Here is a 12560-nt window from a genome sequence, read left to right on the forward strand (position 1 = left end):
AATAGTGATCATTTTAACCCATATATTACACAAATTCAATAATAAATTTTACCAAAATGAACCATTGCACAAAGAACTGTAGCTGAAACTAACAAATACTTGAAGAATATAATGAAATAACGGAACATAAGACAACACTTTGTAAATCGCGCACATTTAACAATCATCCAATTTGGTTGGAATTGAACTTAGTCCATTTAACATTTTCTTTTAAAAATTAAAAGATACGAGACTTTTGGATTGAATATTGTTCCGTTACATCACCTATTTATTATTTTTCAACTCTGTTCAATATTTCGACATTAATTTAACAATTCTATCCCCTGAATGAGCACTGAGAGCCACGAAGGGAATAATCACAGTCTAGTTGAAATGCTGGTGGATTTTCGAGGAGAACACCTTGCTCCATTTCATTCATTTCCTCGTTTCCACCTATTGAATTGGCTACTGAATTTCTTTGTCGACAAATATACGGAGTGTTGTTTGGTGATGGAGTATCTCTACCCTAAAAATATGATATAGAAGTTTCATTTTATAATCTACAGTTTACATGGATTTTGAAAGTACATGAAGGATGATATAAATTATAGGGAAACATGTGTTCAAAATATAACTACTATTTTTTGCACTTGGCTTAGTAACATGTTACTAAAATAAATATATTTTCAGCAATCTTTGCAAAATTTTATGATAGTAGTATTAAAAAATTGATTTAGTGACTCGAACTGAGGATTCTAGACAAAAATATGAAACAAGTTGTTATGTTTTTGAAATGAAATAGGATCTTCTTGCCAGAATCAGTTAAAAATGGAGTAAATTATTCAGTTCTAGTCCAGTTGTTAGAACCTCTAAAAAATGATATTAGCTACAAAAAGTTACTGAAGCCTTAAATTTTTGTTCAGTAAAATATAACATGTGGTCATTTAAAAATTTTCAGTAAACCGTTTTAGAGTAAAGAGTTAAGAGAAAATAGAGGTAATTAAAATAGACCCCTCAAATAAAAATAATAAAAACATAAACAATAAGCTGAAAGGTCAAAAAGCTTCCTAGTTTATTATAAACATTCAGAAAACAATTAATGTTTAGTGAATTATGTGAAATTTCGTAAAAAAATACTAATATATATCACCAAAGCTATATATTTTTCTAAATATTCCTATCATCAATAATTTTTTTTGGAATTTCAATTTGTGACTATTGAAAAAAATTCACTCATATTTGTATTCTGAATTTGAACACTACAAACATGGTGTTTTGGAGGTATACAAACTTAATGAACAACCAAAATTCAGTGATATTTTAAAATGTTTGTATTTATGGGTTAATTGGGAAATTATTACCATTGTGTTCTATACTTTCTTCTGGATTGCAAAAGATAGCCATATAAATGTGACAAATACATACTTTCAAAAACATGCATATATATTCATAATATGTATATATTAAACTGCCAATATCTTCTTATAGAAATTAGTATCCTCAATAGATTCAACTCTAAAAATTTATTTAATTTTTCCGTAAATAAATCTCATTTCTTACATTACAACAAGGCATATGTAAACAGGTTGAACATGTGTGACAACTTTCATCATAAATGACACATTATATCAATATAATGAACCAATTTCGAATTTTTGCACTAGTACGAGCAAGTCTAAAATTGAGAGTATACAGGGGGACGATCATTTTGTAAGTGAAACGGCTTACAATTCAAAGTGTTCTTTCCAATAGCAATAATAATCTACAAATATTATAATAATTCTGATTTAAAAACTGATCTGAAAACAAGAATTTTCAGTATTTACTTGTTTAAACCATACTAACACTGTTATTTTGATTTCCATACGAATCGAATTGCATGGAAAGTTTATATAAATATAAATAAAAAATGTCATAATTGAGAACACATTGTTGAGATTGTTACATTATTTTTTTCAACACAATCAAGATTTTTAATTAAAATTTTGATCTAAATCCAATTTCTCTACTTCCTTCAATCCTGTCTAGCCCTGCTTTTATAGCAAATTCGATTCTCTTGAATATTCTTGTAGGTACTTCCAACTCAGTAAGTACATTCTAGAACTCTCAAAAACACTCCATAATACTCAATAATTGTGTAGACATAGACAGAAGTTAAGTTACGGAAAGAAGAATAGTAAACTAAGCAATTGAAAAAGATATCTAACCTCGTTACAATATGAACCATATTATAGGAAGAAGAGCAAAGTGGATAAACAAAGATACAAAATTTCAAAAAATATATTTCGAGCATAGCGACGATAAAGAGACTACGTTATATCCGAAAGTCGTTACAAATAGCCATTTATTGTTATATATAGGGTTGGCGACAATGTAATTTGAAGTATTATAAAATAAAACACTTTTCTTTAAATAAGAATAGTTTTTAATCAAGTATATATTTTCCATTTTGCTCAATGACCTTTCGCCATCTTTCTTTCAGCTTAATGATTCCGCGCTCACAAAACGTGGCGAGGTGGGGTGGTAGTGACAGGTCGTCGTCATTTGTGAAAATTCGACCATTCAAAGAATTCTGCAAACTTCTAAATAAATGGTAATCAGACGGTGCCAGATCAGGGCTATATGGGGCATGTGGCATAACTTCCCAATCAAGCTCCAATAGTTTCCCAAGAGTTGCCAAAAATATGACGCCTTGCATTATCATGATGGAGCACTTAACCTTTCTAAATTGACAATTTTTCTTTGATTGCTTCATCCAGTTTCATTAATTGTTGACAGCAAATATCAGAATTGATCGTGTGGTTCCTTGAAAGCAGTTCAAAAAACACATCACCTTTGCAATCCCACCAAACTGACAGCATGAACTTTTTTTGTTATTTTTCAACTTTTGATGTGGTTTGTGCTGGTTCATCGTGTTTGCTCCATGATCGTTTTCGAACTATGTTACTGAACAGGTCCCATTCATCACCAGTACTGATTTTTTTCAAGAAAGGGTCGATTTCATTTCGTTTAAGGTGCATATCGCAAATGCGGATGGAGATAGAAAGAACATCGATATACCACTTCTTATCCCTCTCTAATCTATTCTTATTGGATCGTCATAACGTCGAAATTTAGAGCGGCGGGAGGGGCGAAGGAGAACAGTCTCTACACCCGATCTTAGCCGTTATAGGAAAGTATGCTTTAAATTCAAGGGACTTAGATTAAGCGTCTTTATTCTTTATAGACAAATGGTCCCTAACTAAGGTTATAAAAAATAAGATCTACTGTACTATTAGAGAAATATGTGTTCTTTTCAAGAAATTTCTTATTTTAGATCACCAATAAACCAGAATCACTCTTTTATTTTGCTAGCTCCACTTACGAAAAAAATGGGATAAGATAAATATAAAATTAATAAACAGTACATACTTGTTTAGAGGGTCCACAGCAAGTATTTTTAACACAATTGTCATTACTATTGTCACTCTTTGGACAATCTAATACGCAGTCTTCTGTCATATGTTCTTGAACATTTGACGTTGTCGGTATATCTGTATAATCTATAAATTCCGGTTGGATAGTAGTCGAATGAATTCCTTCATTGTGAAAAAACTCTTTTACCTTTTCGGCTATCTTCATATACTCGGACAAGTTACGACACCTAAAAAAATAACAACGTCTGCAATCGACTGAAATAGAAAGAGAAAAATAGAGTTATCCTCAAGCATAAGTTGAAATTTTAAACATTAAAAAAAACTTGAGTTTTATGTCTCATATTATTAGCTACGAAAAAAAGTTGGTGGTGTTAGTGGAGGCCTCTCTGAAAATTCCTCTTATAGCTCTATATTGGCGCCAATTTGTTTTGAACGCTCTGTAAAACTCTCCCACATATTCAAAACTGGTCACTCTATCTATTTTTTGTCTTTATCCTTGTTCTCTTTTTTGACTCACTACCCTCCTTTTCCATTTCTGGATGACTTCCATTCACTTTTAATATCTTTGTCCATATGGTTACTTTTTATTTATCATCCTATCAATAAAAAGTATAAATAGAAGAGCACCAAGACTATCTCGTCGTTTTACTCCCCTCTCCATCATTAACTCCATTTATCTTCCTTCTATTTGTTACCTTTGTCGTTTTTCTAGATTTTCCTATTGTTCTCATACTATCCCTTATAAACTTTCTGTTATAAAATAGTGGTAAAGTCGTTTCGGGATCCCTAACCTAACACATTATTAAACAACCATCTAAAATTCAATATTTTCTGTACTCCTTTAACAGTCCAAATAAACACAAAATGAGAGGACGAAAGCTACTAACAGAAACAAGCAGTTTGTATGACATAAGTAGTAGCAGTAGTAGAAATCTGTAAAGTGAACTACACACATATGTAAATTAAATGTAGTGATACAAGTACATTTATTACTTGTCTTAAAGCTGTACCTGATGTGCGCCGATGCTATAATTCTGTCTCCAGCTAATTGCCAAACGTGGAACTCATGCACTGCGAGTACTCCATCTACTTTGGACAACAATCTATTTTGTATGGCATCGACTTGGATGTGCGTCGGTACTGTTTGCAATAGAATTAAGGCTGAATCTCTCAATAAAGGCCAAACGGAATTTAAAATAAGTAAAACTAGCAAAACACTCAGGGCTGGATCAATATAGTACTTGTATTTCCAATCTGTTAACCAAAATACCTAAAAATTACGCAGAAGTAGAATTTAGAATTAATATAAGAAAAATTGAAAGCTCACCAAAGCCGATATTATCACAATAACTGAACCTAATGCGTCAGATAGAACATGTAAGAAAACCCCGCGCATGTTCATCTGATTAGCAGAATGAGTGTGCGATTCGTGTTTTACAGTAGATGGTTGTGGTGGAGGACTAGGATACGTTTCGTCGTTTTCGTTATCATCGGTTATGGCTAGTTGCGTTAATCGATTTCTACTATGAGATAGTCTGCCATGGGAATGGCCATGAGAACTTCCGTGTTCTGAAAAAAATATGTTTATTAAGAAAAATAAATATAAGATATACTTATATATACTTACCATGAAATAATAACAATCCAATTAAGTTAACTAAAAGACCTATACCGCCAACTACTACAAGTAACTGAGGATCATGAATAGCTTCGATTTCTATAAATCTCTTGCACGCTTCTACTGTTATTGAGAAACATAAAGCTACTAAAAATACGGCATTCACCAAAGCACCTAATACTTCTGCTCTGGCCCAGCCAAACGTATTCTTTGACCATTTCTTTGGTGACATCTAAAAGAAAACCATGACATTAAAAAAAAATACAATATATTTCCATATGATAATATATATGGTGAATGCCAGTTGGTTCACTGATATATTTTTAGGCTGCTTGCTTTTGATTCTATGCCGAATATAAAACTTGTTGATGTCACATACTTGATGTTTTTTGCAGAAGTATCATCTAGCATTTTGTATCATCTTTTGAATTCGATGTAATTTTTATATGAAACATTTAATACTTTTAATATGGTAGAAGAACCTAAAATTTGCAGTGTGGTTGTTCACTTGTGTCTACTGAAATTTAATTCTTCTTATGTATATAATTTTATCGTTACTGACGATTTAACAAACGTTTGGTAGGATTCCATATTACATTGTGGTATTATGTTATTATCCAATAATTTTGCTTTGAAACACTCTCACCTATAGCACTGAACAATGTACAATATGATTCAATGAAAAATAGGCCATACTTAAAATTCAATGCATTTTCCAAATAGTTTGATTGATTGATTTGAACAAATTAAGTTTCATTCAATATTTGTACATTGCTGTAAATAAAACGTTATAAATTTGTTCATCTTACCTTAACTGATAAAAAAGCTACTACTAATGCCGCTACGTCGCTCAGCATGTGAAAACTGTCTGCCACTAACGCCATAGAATTTGTGATATAACCTACGACAATTTCGACGAAGAAGAAGAAAGCTGTTAGCCATAACATCGACAGTAGACGGCATTTTTTTCCGGAAAATCTTCCCATATCAACTGAAACAAACGTCAAAATATTAGAAAACATAGGAATAACTTTTGGGCTCAAAATAATATATAATAATAAAAGGGAGGAGAAGTGCGATTTACGTAGAATGTAATTATTTTTTATTTATTTTTGGAACTCTCTTTTACATATCTCTTCGTCCGATTTCTAATCACAAGTCAACTCAGACTGGCCGAAAATTTACCTATTACTATCAACCCGTCAAATAGATTTGAAATATTCATATTAAACGACATCGCAGAGTACAGCATTATAGTAAAGATAAAAACATTTATAGTATTATGAAAGTATACTCTTCATATATAAATCTGGAAAACATTCAATGGTTTAAATACTAGTTTTTGTTTTTAATAAATGTTCAGACTCATCGATTAGTAATTTCAATTACCTCGACAAAGATACCAGAATGATGGTATTAGTTGAAATAAATCCTATTATGTCTACCAGGCAGATATCCAAATTAGTCAGAAGTCATTGACAGGAATACTTAAAGCACATAAACTGTCTCTTTATAGTCTTACAATCAATCAGGAACTCTTGGAAGATGGTTCTGATAGAAGATAACAATTTTGTGAAAAAATGGATCAACTAGACTGAAACAAAATTCCTGTATATGATGGATCCACGTTCATGTAAAATGGTGCCAGAATAAAAAAAATTTTAGATTTGAAGTGGATGACTGTATGCTATACCTAATGCCCAGAAAAAGTGATATTTGGACAGGGGTTGAAAGATATCAAATTATGGAACTAATACTACTGAAAATGTCAATCGATCATAGTTCGTTTACTAACCCTGTATACGAGGTATGGCTATTAAATAACGAGACTGCGCGCCTAGAGGGAGTGGGCCACTATTATAGAATTTGATATATAGTAGCGGTTTGAAACGAATGTGTTTTTTACTCGTGCCGAAAACCATGTGTGATAAAAAACAGATCAATCTCAAATTTCTCGTTAAATTTAAAAGAAACTCCGACTCCAAGGGCTATAAATTGTTACAAGGGGCCTATGGGGTCAATTCTCTATCTCGTGAGCGTATTTTTGAGTGGTGTAAGCGCTTTAGTGAGTGCCGATAGAGCACTGATGATGACCAGTGCCCAGGTCGCCCTGTGACTGTTTTAACTTCGGAAATAATGACCAAAATCAACCAAATTGTGCGTGCACGAGGAATTGTACATGAAAAAGGTCTGTGCGAAGTTGGTGCCAAAAAATCTGGCTCCTGACCAAAAGCTCTTGAGACAATGGGTCTGCACAGATTTCCTTGAAAGGTTAGAAAAAGATCTGCTTTGAAAGGGACCCGAATTGAGTCGATGGAAGCGGTAAAGCAAAAAATGGCAGAGCTCTTAAAGGCCATCACCAAAGAAGACTTCCAGCACTGTTTCGACCAATGGAAAGAACGTATGGAAAGATGTGTGGTGAGGGGAGGGGAGCATATTGAAGGGGAGCATTCGAATGTAGAATAATTTATATAATAAAACCGTTTTTCGTAACTAGTCTCTTTATTTAATAGCCAGACCTCGTATGATAAAAATATGAGGTTTCAACAATATGGTACGCTTCCACACCTGACCTCGATGCTGTATTTCCAAACAAGTTTATGGGTTCCAACTATTGAATGACCACTGATATCCTCAGATACTTTGAGAGCAAATAAGCAAATGAACTAAAAGTTTGAATAAAAAATGAGTGCACATTAATTTCGTTCTCAGTCATTAATCATGGATAATGTTCATATTTAGGATTATTAAATAGTCAATAGACATTTATTTGATTACTTGTTTTTCATAATTTTGTAACCTTTTGTTATTGGTAAGCAAGAAAAAATTGTTATTTGTCAGGTATGTATAAGCCCTATAATAAAGACCGTCAAATTGGCACACCCTTTATTCATATATATTTTTTGATGCATTAAAAGAGGCAAATGAGGTTGACAATTTATATAAATAGAAAACAACCGAGTGCCTGAAGAACAAAGAGAAGTACAAAAAATTTTTATCTTAAAAACATTGTAGTGATAGGAAAATGAACGTTAGTATCCTGTTTACACAAAAACAAAAATTTCATCTATGATTCCATGAATAAACAGCCTTGACACAAATATGTACATCAATTGTACAACAGTCTTTAAACACTTTGCATTCCTTACACATACATACTTTTAATTATCATTAATGTTATTGACAACAAATCGTTGTTTGCATTTTTAATTGTAATTTCATCGCCTTTAATTTTTCTGAACACAAAAATTCTTAAATATATCAAACGACAATTTTATCTGTTGATATTTATTATGTTCCACAAAAATAATTCGTGAAGGTTTAATAATGCGAGTTAAATTATAATTTTAACTTTGTTTCAATTTATAAATACAAATTTTAAAAATAGCAACCAAGACTTTGTGATTCATGTAAGCTTGGGGTATCTGTTTGCTTTTATTTATTAAATTCCGGATTTTTCTTAATTTTTTTAGGAACGAAAAAAAATTATTCTCAATATATTGAAAAAATTCTTTCAATACAATTCTATGTCTTTAATGAAAGCTCCATTACTGCTAAAACTATCAAGACAGGGTGTCCCAAATTTTGACCTCCAATATAGTTATATTCAGATATAAAAAAGATACAAGTTAATGTTCACCTAGAGGACAATCAACTTGTATAATAGTTTCAAAGTTCTGATATTATTCCTTCTGCTCCAGAAGTACCCCAGAAAAACTTAAATGGCAAATTGCTTCCATCACACTAATAGACAAAAAAGAAGGGAACCAAAAAATTCAATTTCTTTGAAAACCTCAAATTTTTTTGTACAATCGAATGTGCCTCGCGGGAATTGGAACCAGGCGTAAATGTGGGGTCGGTACATTGCTCCTTGGAAACCATTATTTCCCAAAAAAATATCTTGGCAATCCAAAGGAGCTGTCGGTACTGATAAATCTGCATTGTAAAGAAAAGGTCTTATGGCACGTTTCTTATTTTGGGAATAAACTTCAGTCTTTGTCGTACAAAAATAGAAATATTTAAAATAGTTGGTGCCTCCCCGCCATACCATTGGAACTGCAAAAGGTCCTTTTATCCAATGAACTAATTACAAGCTACAACTAACACAGCACACATGGGGAGTTCACGGTTTGTCTTAATCTCCAATTAAAAACCCCAAAATACATGTAATAAGCACTTTTCACATTTTCAGATAATGGTTTGGCATGGATTTTCACCATAAATTCTCCACAAATATAAAATCTTTCTGCTTATAAATAAACACCAATTTAATAAATTTATTAATTTAATAATTTATTATTTGCTACCACAAAACGCAGCCCCATTAGTTTTATTTTAATGATTTTTTTTTAAAAATGCTCCAATTATTGTAAAACACTAAACAGTAATTCTAAAAAAATTTCAGCAAATTTACTTGGAAAAGCCTCTTTTCAAATAACTTTTGATTGAATGATTGAACGATTGTCTTAAAAGACTCAGGCATTATTTGAATTTTAAAAAATCTCACAAAAAATCTATAGAGGTTAAATGGAGCGACCTAGCTGGCTATTCGATAAAAGCTCTAGGCATATCTATTGAAAAGTTGCTGTATCAGCAAGGAAAAAATTATTTGAAATAAAAAGTGTGAAAAATGATGTTTTTAGCACTTTAATCGAAGTAATGTAAAGGAAGCACAAATAAAAAAATTTTATCAAATATTATTTGAATTATGTTGAAGAAAACAAAAAAAAATATATGAGAAGTAAAATTTTTTGTTTTACTATAGCGTTGAAGATAAAAAAAATCAAATGGACCATGTGTAGGGTAATGTTTCAAGGCAGAACGGTCCAACCAAACTGTAAAACACATAATACGGTACCTTGGACTTTGGAGAAAGTTTGAAATAAAATACGTCGAGTGGTCCATAGGAAAAGTTGGGTTGCGGGCCCATGGATCGAACCGATGCTCAACATGTTAAAAATAATTTTCACCCTATTTACAATTTTCGAAATTTAAGATGAAAAATACATTTTTATTGTAACATATACTATTCTTAAGAATCAAAATTAAAAGAAGTAATTTATAGCATGTTTTAACTGATGTATGTATCAACATGCCACAGCGTAACTAACTACTACAATAATGATAATAAAACCAATTAATAGAACAGCATTGTTTCTTTCAAATTTCAAAAATTTAATGATTTTGTGGAATTTTTCATCATGTTTTCGGTTAGGACGGAATCTTTCATTGTACCTCGTATTTTTCAAATAGAACTATCAACTAAATGATAAAAAAATAGATCCAGGTAACATATATAATTATTTACATAAATAAATGTATTTCAAGTGGGCCAGAAGAAAAAAAGAATTATCATATCTTAAAGCCTAATACATTGCTTAAATTGTGAATGATAAAATCGATTTTGAAGACGGCACCAATATTTGTTGCTTAATATGCACACGGCACTGAAAACGAATACACATTACTGGATAGACGAGTGGAAGCACTAGTATCTATGAGAATCTCAAATTAAAAACTTCAATTAATGTAAATTTTTAATTACAACATACATTAATATAATCTTCCTAATTATAGAGAATAATTTAAAAGATACTTTGGGTTATATGTTATACAAGTAAGAAAAATAATTTCATACAAAAATAAGGTTTTGTTACTAGTTTTTCATTTGACTCTATTACATACCTATTCAAATCTTTAAACAAATTTAGGTTTACATTTGACACCATATCAGTTCCCTACTTACAAATCACCCAAAGAAGGTACATCCGCCCTTTGTTATATCTATTCAGTAAGCCGTTCTCGTGTTTGTTTCTGTTTAGTATGCATCTTCGCACAATAAACAGCTATACAAGTAATTCTTTTACCATACGCCTACATTTACATATGCAGTTATGAATTCATCAATATATTATTTATCCTAATGCCTAGAAACTTAAAGAACGTTGCTTTAATATGTCATTTATACAAAACTATCCATAATCATATCTTGATAGTGAAGTTGATGATAAAGATATCAAGTAGTCGTCCACATATCTACATTATCAGGTATTAGTTGCTTAACAAGTTGAAAGGAATGAGTGAAGAAAAAAATGTGAGATAACAATGTGAAGGAAACATGAGAATAATTTGCCATGTCTGTTTGACAAACATATCTACAATCACAACACAATCACAGCTTATGAAGTGAGAGAAAAAAATAATGAGGCCGAATTTATGACTTTTTTCATTTTTTTTTGTAAACAAAAACATGGACAGCTGTACACCATTTGAGTAATTTTTTTCACTCTTGATAACAGTAAGGCTTACAACTTTCAAGACATATTTCAAGTACATTATAATTCACAAGGACTCAAATTCGGCTCTGAGGTTTTTCTGTACTAGTTTCATTACTTTTCTCTCACAACTTGAACTATCACGTATAATATGAAGCCTACGCTTCTCAGTGGAGATCTTTCTGAATCAATTAAACTCATAAATTGATGAATATGATAGTATGCTTAATTTGGAATCTACTTTTGCTAGTGGATCTCAATGATTTGGTACAGAAATAAAATTTGTCTACGTAACATATTAAAACATTGGAAACTTTTCCAACAATAATCCAGACCATTCCATCATTATGCAAATGAATTGCTCTATAATCCATTATCATATGGAGAGAGTACTAGAAGAGAATTTAGAAGTTATGACTTCTTTAAATGATATGTACCAATTACAGATGCTTCCTGTGTGAATTAGATAGCAGAGAAAGGCTGAACATTAGAACACTCTTGAAGAATTGATCCAAATGTTGGAGTTTAATAATTTTGTCCAAAAGAGCATAATCTTGAATTTAGAAATCAATTCCTCAGAAAGACTGATATAAAGATAAAAAAAGAGATACTTGTTGGTCTACAGGTTCAATATTTAATATAGGATTGTAATATAAACAACAAAGAACGAGCAATGGTTTACTATGAATTTAGCAATGTAGGAGACTACGAAGATATGTACTAGGTCCCTTTAATGGACGCCAGTATAATATTGTATTCAAAATTCACACATTGATTATTTTGGGTCAAGCTTAGGAGATATCAGTGAACAGAATGACACATACATCAAGTATTCATAGCAGGAACAATAACTATCAGAAAATGGAGTTGTATTATGTGTTACATTTAAGTAAAATTAGCTTTTGAATGATTCTTATTGCTGTAAAATGTACTGAAAAATTCATCAACTTAAATATTTGTAGGTTAGAAGAAGAGTTCTGAAGGCAGATTTGGGATCAATGTGAAAATTATTAATCAATCGCCTTATTTTATTCTTCATTGCAGAAACCATATTAAAAAAGATAATGAACATTGTAGAGACCATTTTATAAAAGAAAATGAACATATTTTAATATTAGCCATATTTCTAATTTTATCAAAAATACAAAGAATTTGCAGTATTCATAAAAAATTTTTAATCTTGCATATATTTCAGTAAAATGGGTAGTTAACAATGTTTATCTTAATTTTTTAAATATTGGATTGTTAAATAGAAGAGGCAAAAAATGGTTG

At 31.1% G+C, this 12560-nt stretch overlaps 1 protein-coding gene across 1 annotated transcript in view; it reads right to left on the reverse strand.

The window, feature by feature from the left end:
* Positions 1-12560, reverse strand: part of LOC130443832 (proton-coupled zinc antiporter SLC30A1) — a 14157-nt gene continuing 1597 nt past the window's right edge. The window contains exons 2-7 of the mRNA XM_056778695.1: positions 5823-6004; positions 5023-5245; positions 4723-4964; positions 4406-4665; positions 3391-3622; positions 1-505 (exon numbers count right to left, since the gene is read on the reverse strand). Of these exons, the coding sequence (XP_056634673.1) occupies positions 317-505; positions 3391-3622; positions 4406-4665; positions 4723-4964; positions 5023-5245; positions 5823-5999 (1323 nt within the window). The 5' untranslated portion in view covers positions 6000-6004 and the 3' untranslated portion in view covers positions 1-316. The remainder of the gene's footprint in view (positions 506-3390; positions 3623-4405; positions 4666-4722; positions 4965-5022; positions 5246-5822; positions 6005-12560) is intronic.

Source organism: Diorhabda sublineata, chromosome 5 (assembly GCF_026230105.1).
Source record: "Diorhabda sublineata isolate icDioSubl1.1 chromosome 5, icDioSubl1.1, whole genome shotgun sequence".
Lineage (NCBI taxonomy): Eukaryota > Metazoa > Arthropoda > Insecta > Coleoptera > Chrysomelidae > Diorhabda > Diorhabda sublineata.